We start from the raw sequence: 18,733 nt of genomic DNA, 5'->3' as shown, positions 1-18,733 counted from the left end.
AGCGATGAGTGTGTGCTGTTGAGTGCTTGTGCGCTTTTTGAGCTGGTGTGTGCATGCATTCGTACATTGTTTGAAAGCTTTTGCGGGTGCATGTGTGTGTTCGTTTGATGCATATGTCTTTCATGCATGTGTATGCTTATTTGTAACGTGGGCATGTTTGTATATGTGTACAGCTATATTTGTTCATTTTTATGTTTAATTGTGTGTGCTTGTCCATGTATGATTGTCCAACTGTATGTTTACTTTTATGTGCACGTGTGATTGTTTATTGGTCTGTGTACATGGGTATGTTTCTGCATGTTATGTGTGCAAAGCTGTGATAAATAGGTGTGTGGGATTTCTGAACTCAATGAGTTTTCACCAGTGATGACTGAGTGAGCTCTCTGTGTTTAAGCGCTTTGAGATGCTGCATATGAAGGGCGCTATATAAATGTTGTTGTTGCTGTGAAAGTACCATTCGCTGCGGCCCTGTGACCCGGTCGCTATAACCGCCACAATCAGGCGTCATTTCCATTGTAGGGCGGGATGCATGGTGCCGGCAGCAACTCAGAAAAAAAACTGCACGTAGAGCTGAGCAGAAACAGGAGCAGTGCAGAGGCTTGTCACTGTCTTCATTGCGTGACTAATTCAAACTGCTGCCAGAGAATCCGCAGAGATATTGGTTGATTGGTTCTTTGGTTTCAGATTTCCTGCCTTCTCGGTCAGATTGAGCTGGAGGGTCGACGGCCTCCGCTGATGCCCTCCGGAAAATCCTTGCCTTGTTTCCAGCCCTTTGACTTCACACCAAAATCCGGGGGCTTTGTGACTGGCCGATTCCTCACGGGCATTAGCCCCCCGGTAATCAAACGTTCTCAATAACTCACTGTAGGGATTCACGGGTGTTTGTCCCTGAGCGCTGCAGGTGGGGGTGGGATGCGGAGTTATGTATGTTGAGCGTTGTTCTGAGATGCTCAGACGACATCCTGAGTGAAAGGTGCTATATAACTGCAAGCTGTTATTGTGTGTGAGAAGTTTGTATGTATATTGTGGGGACTGTTTGTGGGGGTGTGTCGGGTTTGTAGCACTCTCACCTCTGTAGCACTCTCGAAGCATTGGAACTTTGAGGTCGCAGTCGAGGCTGGCGCTCAAGTGGAGGGAGCACTTTGTTGTCAGAAGTGCAGTCCTTCAAATAAAATATTAAACCGGTTTTAAGTTGCTGATAACATGCTTCACCAACTGTGACCCAGGCGTAGATTAGTAATAACACTTCACATTGATTGTGACAACTATTGTGTGTAGCACCCCTCACAGACTGTGTGTGTGTGTGTTGTGTGTGGGGCGGGAGTGGGTGGTGTGTGTGTGTATGTGAAAGAGACTGATAGCACTCCTCACTGACTGAGGCACTCAGGTGAGCCCTGCTGGTAACTCTCTCACTCTCTCTCTCTCTCGGGCTCCAGGAGTTTTTCTTTCACTGCATGGCTGGCAGGGAAGGGCTTGTTGATACTGCCGTCAAGACCAGTCGCTCCGGCTACCTCCAAAGGTAAAAAAGAAAGGTGTCAGGTTACAAGCAGACGTTAAATCAATCCTGTTTCTGACATCTGGGGAGAGGTTTAAAATCGCCATCTTTTCCTTGGGTGTTTTGCACAGAAACATTAGAAATCTACAGAGCAGAAGGAGGCCATTTGGCCCATTGAACCAACACCAGGTCACAGAGCAAGGAGATAAATTCAATCCCACCGCTTCACCTTATCCCTATGCTCCCTAAGTATAAAGTGGTGTCCCCAGGGATTGGTATTTGGACCACTGCTCTTTTTGATATACATAAATGACTTGGACTTGGGTACAGAGAGCAAAATTTTAAAGTTTGCACAAAACTTGAGAATGTAGTAAACATTGAGGAGGATGGTAGCAGGCTGCAGGAGGACATAGGCAGGTTGGTGAAATGGGCAGACACATGGCAGGTGAAGTTTAATTCAGAGACGTGTGAGATGATGCATTTTAAAAGGAAGAATGGGGAGAGGCAATGTACACTAAATGGTACAGTTTTATAAGGGGTTCAGGAGCAAAAGGAACTGGGGGTTCACATGCACAGGTCTTTGAAGGTGGCAGGACAGGTTGATAGAGCTGTCAAAAAAGCATATGGGATCCTTGGCTTTATAAATAAAAGCATAGAGTACAAAAGCAAGGAAGTTCTGCTAAACCCTTGTAAGTCATTGGTTAGACCTCAGCTGGATTATTGTGTCCAATTCTGGCACCACACTATAGGAAGGATATCAAGGTCTTAGAGAGAGTTCAGAGGAGATTTAGTAGAATTGTTTGAGGGATGAGGGACTTTAGTTATGTGGAGAGACTAGAGAAGCTGGGATTGTTCTCCTTAGAGCAGAGAAGGTTAAGGGGAGATTTAAAAGAGGTGTTCAATATTATGAGGTATTTTTGATAGATTAGATAGGGAGAAACTGTTTCCATTAGCAGGTGGTAACCAGAAGCAGATTCAAGATAATTCACAAAAGAACCAGAGGAAAAATGAGAATTATTTTTACAAAGAGAGTTGTCTGGAAAGGTCTGGAAGGATGGTGGAATCAGATGCCTTCGAGCCCCTCTCTTTCATGTACCTGTCTACTTCCCTCTTGAAAGCTACAATGGAGACAACCTCCACTGCCCTATTCTTCAGAGCGTTCCACAACCCAACAACTCTCTGGGTGAAACAATTCCTCTTAGGTTCTCCTTGTGGCTATTTTAAGCCTATGTCCCCCAGTCACTGACTACCCTATCAATGGCATTCTGTGGAACGTTAGCTATGACAAAGACAGCTGGTGAAAGAGATTTTTAGTGATGGCAGGGGACCTTTTCTAGCCAGGCTCAATGCATGACAGCAAGTCGCTGGGGGGTGGGGGGGGGACCTTCTGCAGCTCTGCCCCAACACAAGCCAACAGGGAAGGGTGGGTAAAGGGAAGTGGAGGAATTGGGAGATTAATACCCATATTAAATTAGGTCCGGTCTCCTGCAGTTTACAGTATATTCTGTGAAGTGCTTTGAGATGTTCTCCTGACATGAAGGGTGCTATATCAAATGCAAGGATAGTTTATTCATTTAAGTCATTTCCTTGAAATTGGCAGAGGTAGGAAACAACAACAACAAATTGCATTTATATAGCGCCTTTCATGTCGATAGGACGTCCCAAGGTTTGGGTTTGCATTTAAGCTGGGGAGTTTGGAATCGAGGGGTAGGTTGGGTGGGGGTGGGAGTTTGGCCGAAGGTGGGGTTGGAGGTGTGGATAGTTGCGTAAAATGACTATGGCTTGATTTCCCCTCAGATGTATCATAAAACACTTGGAGGGTCTGGTGGTGCAATATGACCTGACGGTGAGAGACAGTGATGGCAGTGTTGTTCAGTTCCTGTACGGTGAAGATGGCCTCGACATCCCAAAGACACAGTTCCTGCAGCCCGGCCAGTTTCACTTTCTAGCTAATAATTATGAGGTGAGCTGCTTTTTTTTTTCTGTCTTTATGCTTTGTTGAGTATTAACCACTTTACAGTATATTCTTTGATGCGCTTTGAGGCATCTCAATGGCGTGATATGGTGCTACTTCAAATGCAAGGATTGTTATTACTTTAAAGCTCAAGATTAATTTTAATAAAATAATAATTTGTCGCATTTGATACAGTGCCTTTCAAGTTGGCAGGATGGTTCAAAAGCGCTTAACAGGATGTACTAAACAGTGCAGTGACTGCGTTTTGTGGTTGAACACGGCAGCCAATTTGCGCACAACAGTGTCCCAACAAGCTGCTGTGAAGTGAATGGCCAGTTTTAATCTGGGTAATTTTTGCTTGTAATTTTCTTCCAGATTATTAAGAAATCCAAGAACTTGGAGGAGGTCTTAAGTAAAATCGATTCTGTGGCTGCGACCAGTCACGTGAAGGCAATGAGGAAGTGGAAAGCCAAGAACCCCAGCCCCTCTCCTCGCTTCGGGGCATTCTTGTTGTACTCACAAAAGAAGTCCCGCAAGATCAAGGAAATGAACCTTGAAGGGGTGATGTTAAATTCTAGGGACCTTCCAACCCAGCAAGTGAGTACATTTAGATTGCAGTCCAACCTGATGGGATCCTTAAATTCCCAAGCCACACTATAGCGAGGCGCGATAGTGGGTTAGATTCATGCACACAGAATGTGGGCGAGCTGTTTCCCATAATTAAAGATTAAAAAATAGCTAACTTCCAGGTCAGCAGGAAGTGAGGTCAACTGCGACCGGACAAACCGGAAGTTGGACATTTTACCTGGCTTAATTCAACAATCTACAAAGCTGCATAAATAGAGAAAATCTAGACCCGGGTGGAAAAATTAAAACAAATAGTTTTGTTTAAACTAATGAAACAAATGATCAGTTTTATTTGGGGGGTTGTTGGCCAGGACACTGAGAGAGGCTGTATTCTTTTTTTGATTAGTGCCAAGGGATCTTTAACGTCCACTTGACAATGCAACACACCTCCAAGCATTGCATTGGAGTGTCCGCTTAGACTGGGAGTTCAAGACCCCAATGTGCGATTTAAATCTACAACCTTCTGACTCGGAGGTGAGAGTGCTACCAGCTGAGCAGGGCTGACCTTTGGACACAACCATGAAGAATTGACCAAACATTTGTCGAGGAAAAGTAAAACGGGGAGTGGTGGAAAGGCAGGGGAGTGAGACTAAGCTGATGGCTCTGTTGAAGCTGTGCTGTAATATTCTATAGTTCTTTGGGCTAAGTCCACTTGAATCAGTCTTCTTTTGTTTTGCAGTTACTGGACATGTGGTCTTCACTGGAGGAAAAGAGCAAGAAAAAGTATTTGAAAAAGACTGCCCGGTGCCCTGACCCCTCCATCTCCATCTACCGCCCAGACATTCACTTGAGCTCGGTTTCCGAAAACTTTGGTGACGTTGTGGAGAAATACATCACTGACCTGGAGGCCAACCCTAGCAGTGACTGTCTTAGCACCGAGCTATCTCCGGACTGGTATTTACCAAATCTTTCTGACTTTATGCGTCTACTTCACTGCTTGACAGTGTTGCTAACGGGTATTTGTGGCTCCTCAAGCAAGTTACCAACTGGAATTCTGTAAAAGGAAAAAGCAAAGGGGGGACAGAATGGAGAAAATAATATAATCTTTCATTAAAAGATTAGTCAGGATCACTGTTCAGTGTGCAGCGCTCTCTGGTCAGGCCTCACCTTGATTACTGGGTACAGTTTTGGCTAACGCGATGTTCAGCTCCTAAAGGCATTGCAGAGAAGAACAATGATCGCCCGTTCCAACATCGACGGGCCAGCCTTCAGCTTATCTGACACCCCCCACCGACCCCTCCCCGGAACTTGTACTTGGGACATCCTCCCAATGCGAAAGACGCTATATAAATGCAATTTGTTATTGCCGAAGATCCTCTGTCTCGCCTGCTCCCTTGCTTTCTTCAAGACCCCTCTCAAAGCCTTCCTCTTTGACGGTGCCTTTGGTCTTCTCCCACCTCCATTCCCCCCGCTTACCATCCCTCATGACTCTCCCAACTCCCAGCCCAGGTGCAAACCCTTCACTGACGTCCTCCCGACCTGAAAGGGGCTATATAAATGTACTTTATTGTTGTTTGTTGTTGTTAGTGATGAGCTTCGAGATAAGCTGGGGCTCTACGGGCTTATGACAATGCATTTAGAAATGTGAAGGCAAGAGGGCACGGGTTTAGGGCTGCGAAGAGTAATTTTACGGCCAACGTCTGGAAGTGTTTCTTTAACTAGAGAGTAATTAATGGCTGGAACGGGGTGAGAAGGAAGGGTAGTCGAGGCCAGGTTCCTTGCACTCATTTAAGAAACGGCTCGATGCCTTGATGGGAAGACAGTAAGGTGGGTATCCTGGGTCAAAGTTCCTTCATCTGAACCTCTCGTGATCTTGTGAGTCAATTGGTTAGTAGCGCACGGTTAGAAAATTATGTGCAGTGTCTGGCCACAAGTTGATTGATCTCTATCCCCCTCCTGGCCTGACTGCTCTCTGTTCCTCAGTTTGAAGACGCTGCTGAATTTGAAATGGCAGCGATCGCTGTGTGACCCGGGCGAGGCTGTTGGGCTGCTCGCCGCCCAGAGCATCGGGGAACCGTCAACTCAGATGACTCTGAACACCTTCCATTTCGCTGGGAGAGGTGACATGAACGTCACACTGGGGATCCCCAGGTGAGGAGCTGCCGAGGGAGTTGCCGTCGGGCAGCCGGGGAAGGATTATCTTTATTTGCGACCTCTGAAACTATGAGGAATTCAGAATTACTAATAATCCTCACCATTTTGTCACATCGTCAGAACATCTCAAATTGCTTCACTGAATTTCCGGTAAAGTGTAGTCACCCTAACTCCAATTCCCTTCTCTTCCCGAATGGTGCTGTGGGATCTTTTAAAGCAAGACAGAAGCTCAACTTAACGTCTCATCTGAAAAACAACACCTCTTGACAAATCAGCATTCTCCCTAGAGTCAGCCTTGACTATGAGTTCAAAGTCCTGATACGGGTCAGTTTGTGAAGTACTTTGAGACGTGCTCCTGACACGAAGGGTGTGTAATCAAGTGCAAGGATTATTATTGTTATTGTGATTTGTGTATTTCATGAATGACTATCTTATTTAGATACGTGTGTCAGCCTGGTTCAGTTGGTAGCTCTCCAGCCTCTGAGTCAGAAGGTTGTGGATTCAAGTCCCATATTGGGACTTGGAACTCATGTAGTTTAGGCTTACACTCCAAAGCAGTGCTTGGGTTGTGCTGAATTGTGGGAGATGATATGAGACGTTCAACCCATTTGCCTGTTCAGGTGGACATTAAAGATTCTGTGGCCTATTTGAAAAAGAGAAGGGAGTGTCCCCCAGTGTCCTTTTATCCTCCAGGTAAAATCGGTCACTCATTCTATGTCGGTTGTTGGACATTGCTGTGTGAAAATTGGCTGTTACATTCGCCCATAGTCACTCCACTTTACAGTGAATCTCTATATCAAATGAGAGGATTATTATTATGCGTTAAGTGCTCTGAGACGCTACCCTGTGTGGAGGGTGCTATATAAGTGCAAGTTGTTGTTGATGTGTGTATTTTTGAATGACTATCTTGTGGTTTGTGCATATTAAAGGTTGCGTGAGATTCTAATGGTGGCAAGTGCTAACATTAAAACTCCGATGATGAGCGTTCCTGTGCTGGACACAAAAAAAGCGCAGAAGAAAGTCAAAAAGCTGAAGAAGCAGTTGACCAGGGTGTGTTTGGCAGAGGTAAGTACCAACTTTCCTTCACATGGAAGCCATAAGCTCTGTGAATGAAAAATAAATGCCATGTTTCATAACATCTTTGTAACAATTTCACAAGACATCCATTGTGAGGGGTTTTGACAAGGTAAATAGGGAGCAGCTATTTCCACTGGTAGGGTAGTCAGTGATGAAGGGGTCATAGATATAAGATAATCACAAGAAGAGCAAAAGAGATTTAAGGAGATTTGTTGGGATGTGGAACGCTCTGCTCAGTAGGATGGCAGAGGCAGAGTCCATTGTGGTTTCAAGAGGGAAGTAGAATACAAATTACAATATAGTATAGATTTGTATTTTCTATAAATATTTATATTTTTTATATTAACTTTCACATCAGAAGGATGACCCAAGGTGATGACATGCATATGAAGGCTAGAGGCTTGAAGGGGTATCGGGATAGGGCGGGCCCGTCGAATTGAATGAACATCTTGCTTTGAGAGCAGGTTTTACTTGATGAGCTGAATAGCCTCCTTTCTGTGCTGTAAATTTCTATTGTATGGGTCCATTGCCTAAGCTCCAGTGCATTGTTGGGGGAGTGCTGTATTGTCAAAGGTACTGTCCATCAGATGCGACCTGCCGAGGTCCCGTCTTCCTGCTCAGGTGGACATTAAAGATCCCATGGCACTATTCAAAAACATTTTTTTGAGAGGGTCAGCCAGGTGTCTGACACATGCAGAATCCCATCACCATGATTAAATCAAACTGAGATTTCCAGGCATCCTATCTACACATGTAAATCCCAGATACAGATTGTTGGAACAGAATGTACACACTTTGTAGGGATACATCCTGCTTCCCTAATTTCCAGAAAGTATCAGGCACAGGTTGGTAGGAGCCAAGGCTTAGGGACCCCAAAGTGTGCTTTGGGGTAACTTCTGGCGTCTAACCAGGTAAAATCGCATAGCTTGCCATTGTTATTGCTGTCTGGCAAGTTCCTGCTGCTTGTCCAGCTAAGACCAGCCAACTCGTGTAAGGGCTTTGGCTTGCAGGGTTAACATGAGCTGAGTGGGATGATTCCATGCCCCCAGTAACTGGTCTGTCCTTTCAGGTCCTGCCAATGAGTCAGGCTGTCTGTGCTGGAATAGAGAAGGGAGTCCTGGCCAACAATCCCCCAAATAAAATTGCTAATTCATTTCATGGCTGTTTCCGGGACAATTGTGCTGCCACGTTCATCTACAAAATAATCACTCCACTTCACAGTAACTGCTCTGACGGGCTTTGGGGCACCCTTCCAATATGAAAGGCGCTGTCTCAAATGCAAGGATTATTATTAATGATTTGGATACTTTTATATATGTAGTTTCGCAAAATGTTCTTTTATTTAATTTGCAGGTTCTGCACAAGATTGATGTGCAGGACACTTTCCAGATTGAAGGGACCCTGATGTACAACGTTTATCAAATAACATTTCATTTCCTGCGCCATGAACTGTACCAAGAAGAGAAGTGCCTGAAGCCAGCCGATCTGCTGCACTATTTGGAGACCAGGTAATAATAACCTTTTCATTTAACACAGTGCTGTTCACGTCGGGAGGACATCTCAAAGCGCTTTGCGGAATCCAATGTCTTTTTGGAGGTGAATTAATTCAAACCACAATCATTTAGTGACCTTCATGTGGAATAGCGTCTCGTAGCACTGTACAAAGATGCGAGTCAGACACGGGAGAGAGGGATGGGAGGTCATCACAGGTGTGGTCAAAGAGGTAGGTTTACATTTACTGTAAAATGTAGTGACTGTACTTTGTGAGCAAATGGGGATGCCAGTTTGCACACAGCAATATCCCACAAACAGCCATAATAGTGAATGACCAATTTTATTTGGGGGATTGTGGGCCAGGACACTGGGAGAATCTCCTTTCTCTTTTTAAATAGTCCCGTGAGATCTTTAACATCTACCTAAACAATCAGCTTCTACTACCGAGTTGTGCCATGACTTGGTTGATAGGACACCATTGGCACTAGGAGTGCTGCTGGCAAAGCAGAGGTGCCAGCCAGTCAGCGCAGGGAGACTGAAGCATACGGCAGTTCTGGTATCCCTCAGGTCCAGAATACAATACAAATTTACATGTATTTACTGCCTTTCACATCAGAAGGCATCCCAAAAGCTGGTACTGCACCCTTCATGGATGTACTCTACACCTCATGGAGCCAGTATGGAACCTTGGCGATAGTTAACCATCAATTATCCTCCACATCCGTGCCATGACCCGCTCCTCTTTTCCCCACCTCCGCAACATTGTCCGGCTCCACCACTGTGTCTCACCCCAAGCCACCGAGACCCTCATCCACACATTCATCACATCTAGGCTCAACTATGCAAACTCCCTGCTTGTCTGATCCCAACCACCAGATCGGGTGCATATGCCTGACTGTCCAGCACCTTGGGAAGGTCCTCCTGACTTGAAAGACGTTACACAAATGTAATGTGTTGTTGTTATTATAATAATAATTTGATATAGTGCCTCATCACATTGTTGTGATTTTCTCAAAGCACTTCACAGAATATATTGTAAAGTGTATATTTTGTGGGCGATTGATAGATTTCACTTTACAGTGTGTTCTGTGAAGCGCTTTGGGACGTCCTGACGTGAAAAGCGCTATATCAAATGCAAGGATTATTATTATTATTATTATTATTATTATTATTAAGCCCCCTCTAGCTCACTGGTTTATGGATGAGCTCACCTGCTATCAGGGTCTGAAACTCTCAAATGTTTGTTTAAAGCATCACCTGCAACTAAAACGGTGCTTGCGTAAGCTGAAACCAGACTCGAAACATGTGTCCTGCTCTATATGGTTCATAAGTTTCCCTGAGATACCTCTCCCCAAAAGCCACTGAGACTCTGGTCCATGCCTTTGTCACCTCTCGGCTGGACTACTCCAATGCCCTCCTCGCTGGTCTCCCATCCATAAAATCCAACTCATTCAGAACTCTGCCGCCCGCATTCTCACCCGCACGAAAGTCCGCTCCCCGATCACTCCGGTCCTTGCCAGACTACACTGGCTGCCTATCCCAGAGAGGATCGACTTCCAAGATCCTCACCTTCGTATTCAAGTCCCTGCACTCCTCTGTACCCCCCTACCTCTCTGACCTCTCTCCTCAAAACAGCACCCGTTGCCTTTGTTCCTCCGGGTCTGGTCTCCTCCTTGTCCCCCGAGTCTTCCGCTCCACCCTCGGCGGTCATGCCTTCAGCCACTATGCCCCGAGGCTCTGGAATTCCCTTCCTCACTACCTTCGTCTCGCTCCCTCCTTTCCTATTTTCAGGTCTCTGCTGAAGACCTTTCTTTTCGACCGCGCCTTTGGTCACCTTCCCCCCCCCCCGTCCCCCTGGCTCGGTCCTGGGATCCGAAACTGTAAAGTGCTCTGAGACGCCATCCGGTGTGGAGGGCGCTATATAAATCCAAGTTGTTGTTGAGATCACTGAATGCAAATTAAGTGGGCGAAATCTTTATCAAAGCTATGATTTTTTTTCTTCTCAAGGCTTTGATGGTCGGACTGTACCGTAGATAGTATTCTGGAAGGATGAGATCAAATTGGCCAAAGGGCTTTCTTTTCAGACCGCAACCCTTTTTTGAGGTCTTGTAATTACATTTGTTTTGAAAAAAATATGAATTAGATAGTTCAAACTGCACAGCATTTCACAATTGACCCTATCATTGCTCATGCTTGGCTTGGGCTCAGTCTTGGGTGGGGATGGGTGGATTATAGCCCGAATATTGAACTATCCAGATTACTGAGAGCAAAACTAATTGGTCATCTATTCGCTTCATGACATCATAAACCTCTCCCTGTCCACTGGTACTGTTCCCACCCCATTAAAAACAGCCGTCATCACTCCTATCCTTAAAAAGCCCTCCCTAGACCCATCACTTCTCTCAAACTACCGCTCCATCTCCAACCTCCATTTCCTGTCCAAGGTCCTGGAACGAGTTGTTGCTCCTTCCTCTCTTGCAATTCCCTTCACGAACCACTCCAATCGGGTTTCCGTGCCGCCCACAGCACAGAAACAGCGCTGGTCAAAGTCACAAATGACATTCTGTTCATCTGCGACCAGGGCTCCCTCTGCCTCCTCGTCCTCCTTGACCTCTCTACTGCCTTCGACACCGTTGACCACTCTATCCTCATCCTACGCCTTTCCTTTCACCTCAACCTTCACGGCTCTGTCTTTGACTGATTCAAATCGTACCTCTCACACTGCCTCCATTTCATCTCCACAACAACAACAAAATTACATCTGTAAAGCGCCTTTCACGTCAGGAGGATGTCCCAGGGCACTGGACCTACAGAGTTACGGACCCGGGCTCGGGGAGGGTGGAGGGCAGGGGGGGATCCAGGGAGATCAAAAGCACGGTCAAAGAGGAGGATCTTGAGATAGGTCTTGAAGGTGACAAGGGAGGGGGCGAGATGGAGGAACTGTGGGATGGAGTTCCAGAGGGTGGGTGCAGAGTGGCGGAAGGCCCGCCCGTTGATAGAGGGGCGAGCAAGGCGAGGGGCGTGAAGCAGACCAGAGCTCGCTGAGGGGAGGGAGCGAACAGGCAGAGTGGCAGAATAGTGGCCCACCAATAGTGAGATGAACAAGGTTTCTCCTTGCAAACGAACGGTTTCTCCTCTAGCTCCCGCACTGTCTCGTGTTGTTGCTGGCTATTTTATGGGAAGTTGCTTTGTGCAAATTGGCTGTCTGTTCGCCTACAAATACACTGCGCTATACTTCACAGTGAATTCCTGTAAAGTGTTTTGAGGTGACTCAACAATATGATAAAGTGCTATACCAAATGCAATTTGGTGTAGCACCTTATATCACATTACATTATTCTTACTGACAGCAATAAACTGAAACGTGCAAACAGGAATGGATATTTATATCAACAAACCTAAGATATCGGTTCAAAGGTCTGTAAAATGGTTTGTTAACCTGTACGTGCCAGTTGGTAGTACTCGCCCCTCTGGGTGAAGAGGTTGTGGGTTCAAGCCCAACATCCGGACTTTCACTCATGATCCAGGCTTACCATCCACCGCATGGTTGTGGGAGCACTTCATTGTCAGAGGAGCTGTCCTCAGATGGAGACAGTAAACCAAAGCCCCATCTGACCTTAAAGATCCCATGAATATTCACAAAGAATAACCCCCTGTCTTCCACCCAAATAAAATTGGTCATTCACTTTGTGGCTGTTTGTGGGACACTACTGTATACAAATTGGCTGCTGCATTTGACCACAAATTCAGCAACTATACTTGCAGCATATTTTGGTGTTATATTCAATGCAGGGGTCTTTTCTTTTAAGCACTTTTGTTGAGATGTTTTGGTGCAGCACACCCAATCTGTTCTGCCTGCTCTTCACGCTGCGCTCTGCAGTTATCTAAGGTCAGTTTCAGGGTCAGACAATTCATTGCATCACCCTTGACACTCAGCCAGCAAGAGAAAGAGAAAGAAATGAACTTTATGTACAGTGAAAGTAGCTTTTTCCAATTCTCTAAATTCTCTGTGTGAACGCTTTGTTTTATTTCAAGCCGCATTAAAATCAACTGTGCCAACTAAATCTTACTAGAAACTCCCTGTAATTAAATGGTTCACGTTTCCAATTGAAACTGCGATATCATTAATAAAGGAGCTCAAATATCTATAAAAGGTTTGTTAGGTTCAGCTATGTTTGCAATAAGCAGGTTTGATTCTTGCTGGCAGTGTTTTTAAAAATATTTTCAAGGTGCAGATTGTTAGTGGAGTTTTGCACTGTGTGTTGTTGCATTAAACATGGCTTAGGGCATGTTGTGCACATCAATGAACATCAGCGTAAAGATAATGTTCATTTGAGGTGGAGTCCCGGAATTTAGTGGTTAGCTTGCTCGTTAGGAGCAAGGGGGCCCGAGCGGATGGAAACCTTAAGCAAGTTTCCTTACTCCACGTGACTAATAATAATAATAATCCTTGCATTTGATATAGCGATTTTCTAGACGTCTCTTCTAGACGTCTCAAAGCGCTTCACAGAATATGCTGTAAAGTGAATTGACCGTATATTTGTGGGCGAAAAGCGGCAGCCAATTGTGCACAGCAATGTCCCACAAACAGTCGTGGATTGAAAATGACCAATTTATTATTGTTTTGTTTTGGAGGGATTATTATTAGGCGAGTGGAGTAAGGAAATTTGCCCAAGGTTTCATCCTGCCTAGAATTGAACCCAGGTTGTGTCTCGCTTGCAAGGCGGGGGCTCTAATCACTGAGCTACAGGACTCCACTCTGTTTACCTAGCAGTAATCACTTTCTGGGGGCAATAATCCCTCGAAAAAAAAATGGTCACTCAATCCACAACTGTTTGGGACACTGCTGGGTGCAATTGGCTGTAGGATTTCGTCCACAAAATATACAGTCAATCCACTTTATAATATATTCGAGACGTCTCAACAACATGATAAGACGCTGTATCAAATGTAAGGATTATTATTTATAAGATCGAACGGTATTCAGTGGCATAACTACAATGGTGCAAGTGGTTCAGTCATGTCAGGGCTCATATAGTTAATGGGGCCCAACCCATTCGTGGCAGAACAACTCGTTTTTTCTCACTCCCCATTTTGATATAGCTGGATCATGTATGTGTTTGGTCGGGGAGAGAGAATATAAGTAGACCAGATAGTAAACGTAATTACCATTTTAAATTTCGGAATCGGAAAGGGGACCCCAAACCTATTCTTGCACCAGGGCCCGCTGGGGCCTTGTTACGCCACTAATGGTATGTTTACTTGTTCTTATTGTTGTTGAAGGGAAAGAGTTTCTGGGGCTTGGCTTCATTTTGCAAATACTGTTTGTCGGAAATACATATTGTGTGACTGAAGGAGACAAACCTACAAACCAGCATTTATTGTGTGTGTGTGTGCGCGTGCGCGCAGGGCATGTAGGAGTGTTTTTGTCTCTGTTTTATCTTGGTTTTGTGTGATTGTCTCTGGGTGAGCATTTGGGTGTCTGTGTTTGTGTGTGTCTCTCTGTGTTATCATGAGGGTTTCTGAGTTAATGTTGTGGGTGTCTGAGTATGCATATGAAAACGTGTATTTGAGTGAGTGTACTTGTCCGGGCATCTGTATATGTCTGTATGTATGTATGTATATATATATACACATAGATATTTTTGTGTATGATTTCATAAAACAACTGAAGAGTCCAGTCCATGTAGCATGAACTAATGACTGCAGAAACTGTGGTAATCTGAGTGAAAAGCTCTCAAGCCTTCCCCATGAGCAATTACAAACACAACCTTCTACTTTTAGCCATGTTGCTCATCCTGCAGGAATGCAGGAGCTGACAATGCAGTCAGCATTTTTTTTATCAAGTCCCTGGATCGCCATCACTGATACTCACTGTTGACTTCTCCACCCCCTCCTCAACAACAATTCCCCCCGCCACCCTCGCCCCCATCATCCACCTCCTTTATGGATCTAGGCAATTCCTCAAATATATTTGGGATTAACAACAAGAAAACAGAAACTTTAGTGACGGATGTTGCATGTGTCCATTTTGTTTTGAGGAGAGGTACAACACCTCTGCCTTCGAATGGACTGATGTGTGCACCACCCACAGCTTCCTATGACTCATTGTATCAACAGGAGAGATTTTTTTCAGTGCTTTTAGTCTTGGGAGGCGGAGACTCGCTGGGATTTTTTGTTTTGTGTGTGTGTGTATGTGGGGTGGGGAGAGAGAGAGAGAGAATTTTGCTGCCAGAGAAGGTTACAGTTCTACTTTTGTGCTCCTCGCTAGGTTCTTCCGAATGCTCCTCGAAGCCATAAAGAAGAAGAGCGCCAAACTGGGTTCCTTCAAAGTGGTAAACACCAGGAAAGCAACCGCCCGCGACTTGGATCACAACGAGGACAGCCATGGGAACCAGGTGAGCAGTGGAGAACCACCGCCCAGCCGCCTATCGTAACTCATCTGTATGTTTCGTAATTCACCTTTGAACAAAATACAGGAGCTGACAATGCAGTCAGCATTTTTTTATCGAGTCCCTGCATCACCTGTGTCTGTTCAGGTGAATGATAATAATAATCCTTGCATTTGATATAGCACCTTATCACATCTTTGAGACATCTCAAAGCGCTTCACAGAATATACTGGAAAGTGAATTAACTGTATATTTTGTAGGTGAAATGCGGCAGCCAATTACGAACAGGAGTGCCCACAAATAGTCCTGGATTGAATGACTAAATTATTATTTATTTTGAAGGAATTATTACCCCTGGAGAAGCGATCCTCCAATCGGCTTAACAACCGGGTTTCTACTTACTGCTAGGTAAACAGAGGCGTCTGGAATAAGGAAACTTGCCGTACCTTTCGCCGTTCCTGGGAATCAAACCCAGGTCCTCTCACTTGCGAGGCGAGTGCTCAATACCAATACGCTACAGAGAATAACACAAGAAAAGACTGGCCCAACGAGTCTATACCAGTGTTTATAACCCACATGAGCCCTCACGCCTCCTATTCCCCTCTCTTATACCCTTTCTAGTCCCTGCAACATCCATCTTATGGAATAGTTTCATTATTTTAAACACCTCTATCAAGTCACCTCACAATTGTCTCAACTTTAGAGAGAAAAGCTGCAAACGGTATTTAGTTCTCCAATTGTGGTGTCTTATATAAATTTAACACTATTTCCCTATGATGCTCTATTTCCTTGGACAAGGAATCTATTTGCATTATTTATGGGCTTGTCCACTTGCACTGCTAAGGGATATAGGATTAAACAAATAATTCTTATAACAACAGTTTTAGCAGAAAACTTCTAGGTTAAAGACAGCCTTTGTTTAACAGAGTTTTTGTGTAACCTTCTGAATTCTTTCTGTCATTATCCTGCATTTTGCCCTCAGGCCACTGATCTTGTGGTTTCTGCTTTGTTTCCGGTTTCTTAGTCACAGGATGACCATATGGCTGAGGGTGAAGAAGAGGCCCAGATTGTCGATGCTGAAGCTGACGAGGGAGACACAGATGCCACAGAAGCCAAAAGACGGCAAAAACAGGAGGAGGAGGTACAGGCTGCAGGAATGAATCGCTCCTGATCAGTGTGTAGTGCGGTGTTTGGCAATGAATCGTTTCTGACCAGTGTAACACACAATGTGGCTTTTGTTACATTTGTTGTTCCTGACAGGTGTAATGTCAATACAAGTGCATAGGTGCTGCACTTACTCTGAGATGTTTTGATGTTGTCGATGCTATATAAAATGCAGTGTTTATTGTTGGAGTACATGTCACCTCTGGGAGTGAGGAAGGAGGAGTAGCTAGAGTGGGGAGCTGGCAGGACTGGCAGGAGATCTTAAATGCTGGCTCCAAGGTAACATGCTTGGTGATGGAATGTTGGAATTGAGTCAATCCTCTGTAGTCCAGTTCCTGAGCCATGCCGGTCCACGGTACTCCAGGACACTACTGATGACAAGCCAGCCAGTCTGGCTCACCAGGAAGTCGTAGAGAGACAAGCCAGTCACTGGGGGCAGGAATTCTTCCTGATCAGCTTGTTAATGCTATAAGCCAAAACCCTAACTGGTAGGGGGGTCCCAGCTGGACAAGCAGCGGAAAGATTGCCTGACAGTGATCTCAATAACAAACTACGTGGTTTTAATACCAGCAGTCACCCCCAAAGCCTTGGCTCTTGCCATCTGCAGAATTAAGTAAGCAGAGTGTGCGCGATCCATTCCAGACACAGGGATATTTTCATGGGTGGTTGGTTGGTATACATAAGTGGAATTTTGTCTGGTTTGGATACTCTTAATCATGGTGATTGATTTTCTGTTTGCTACCCTGCATGAAGTGTGTATACATATAAATGCAAGTTGTTGTGTGAGACATTTGGTTGACCAAAAAGAAGTACTGATGGGAGTTGAACAAGAACAGCAGCTTTGCTGTTCCTTTGGCTGAACTGCCCCTTGTAATTCCTGCGATGGTGTGTGATCATGTCACAGGTTGATTATGACAGTGAGGAGGAAGAGGATGCCGGAGGCGATGGAGAAGAACAAGAAGAGATGGAAGACGAAGATAATCCGTCTGGTAACCAAAGTGAAGATATCGATCAGGACTCTACAGGATATTCTTCCCTTCTTACTGAGGGTGAAAAAAGGAAGAAGAAAGAGAAAAGCCAATCAATGGACCTGTTGAGAGTGAACCGTGTGGTAAATTCACATTCCGCACTTGAAGACTACAGTTACGACACGACTGAGGGCCTTTGGTGTGAGGTAAGAGATAAGGACCCGATTACAAGCCACCACAGAGACCTGACAAGCATAAGAAATTGCAGCACTCCTCCTCATGAGCCACCTGATCTAATCCTATTCTCCCACAGCCTTTCAAATCCCTCCTTTTCAAGCATTGATCACATTCCCTTTCAAAAGAATTATTGAGTTCTACCTCAGCAATAGTTTGTGGCAGAGAATGACAGTCCTTTGAGACATGATAAGGCGCTTTTTCAAATGCAAGGATTATTATTATCATAAGAGATTGTGCCCTCTCCAGCTCTTTCCCCAAATCCCTTTGCCTGACACCTACTCTCCATTCACCCTCGAGTCTCTGTTAACAACCCTATCTCTTTAACGGTACCTTTGGTCAACGCCTTTGAACTCACTATCCTCCCTCCCTGCTCGCTGATCCCAGACATCTCAGACTTTCATCCTACTTCATCCTAAGTGTGAATTGTCACAATGCAGAGAAATAAATTGTGAGCTCTCCGCTGACATTTTGGAATATTTTTGATGTGTGGCTTCCCTCCTCTCAGGTTCGACTGAAGCTTCCTATAATGAAGGTGCACTTTGACCTCTCCTCTCTGATCATGACCTTAGCCCAGAATGCAGTCGTTTATGAAACTAAAGGAATCACCCGCTGCCTCTTGAACAATACGAGCAACAAGAAGGGAGAAAAGGAGCTCATTTTGAACACTGAGGGAATAAACCTCTTCGAGATGTTCAAGTATGACGATGTACGTAAGGGGTGTTGTACGTGACTTTTGGCTTTTGAACTGCAGAGGGGAGGAAGATTGTTTTTGAGCTGGTGGATGCTGTGAAGCTCAGAATGTTTCAAATTGCAGATGTAATTTGTTGTCTTGCGGGTCATCTTGGCTCAGGTCTCTGGGTCAGGAGCTTGTGGGTTGTAGCTCCACCCCAGCAATTTGAATTCACAGCCCAGGCTGATGCTCCAAAAACAACAACAAATTACATTTGTATAGCGCCTTTCACGTCAGGAGGATGTCCCAAGGTGCTTGACAGTCAGGGATTTGGACCCGAGCCAGAGAGTTGGGATCAGAAGGGGTGGAGGGCGAGGAGAGTGAGGGTAGGAGGGTGACTGAAGTCACAGCCGAAGAGGAGGATCTTGAGACGGGCCTTGAGGGAGGCAAGGGAGGGAGCGAGATGAAGGGACTATGGGATGGAGTTCCAAAGTTTGGGGCAAATAGACCAGAGTCTGCTGAGCTCCAGTGCAGCCCCAGGAGGCTGGGTGAAGGTTAGGA

General features: G+C 45.2%; 1 protein-coding gene across 1 annotated transcript in view; it reads left to right on the top strand.

Annotated features, from left to right (window-relative positions):
• Positions 1 to 18,733, top strand: part of polr1a (RNA polymerase I subunit A) — a 61,765-nt gene that overhangs the window by 26,935 nt on the left and 16,097 nt on the right. The window contains exons 20-31 of the mRNA XM_007897993.2: positions 685 to 837; positions 1,437 to 1,519; positions 3,293 to 3,458; positions 3,825 to 4,046; positions 4,756 to 4,970; positions 6,000 to 6,167; positions 7,100 to 7,235; positions 8,601 to 8,755; positions 15,013 to 15,139; positions 16,158 to 16,274; positions 17,202 to 17,471; positions 18,008 to 18,208. Of these exons, the coding sequence (XP_007896184.1) occupies positions 685 to 837; positions 1,437 to 1,519; positions 3,293 to 3,458; positions 3,825 to 4,046; positions 4,756 to 4,970; positions 6,000 to 6,167; positions 7,100 to 7,235; positions 8,601 to 8,755; positions 15,013 to 15,139; positions 16,158 to 16,274; positions 17,202 to 17,471; positions 18,008 to 18,208 (2,013 nt within the window). The remainder of the gene's footprint in view (positions 1 to 684; positions 838 to 1,436; positions 1,520 to 3,292; positions 3,459 to 3,824; positions 4,047 to 4,755; positions 4,971 to 5,999; positions 6,168 to 7,099; positions 7,236 to 8,600; positions 8,756 to 15,012; positions 15,140 to 16,157; positions 16,275 to 17,201; positions 17,472 to 18,007; positions 18,209 to 18,733) is intronic.

Source organism: Callorhinchus milii, unplaced genomic scaffold (assembly GCF_018977255.1).
Source record: "Callorhinchus milii isolate IMCB2004 unplaced genomic scaffold, IMCB_Cmil_1.0 Scaffold1, whole genome shotgun sequence".
Taxonomy (NCBI): Eukaryota; Metazoa; Chordata; class Chondrichthyes; order Chimaeriformes; family Callorhinchidae; genus Callorhinchus; species Callorhinchus milii.
The sequence above is the reverse complement of the archived record's forward strand: the minus strand, read 5'-3'. Positions and strand labels throughout refer to the sequence as shown.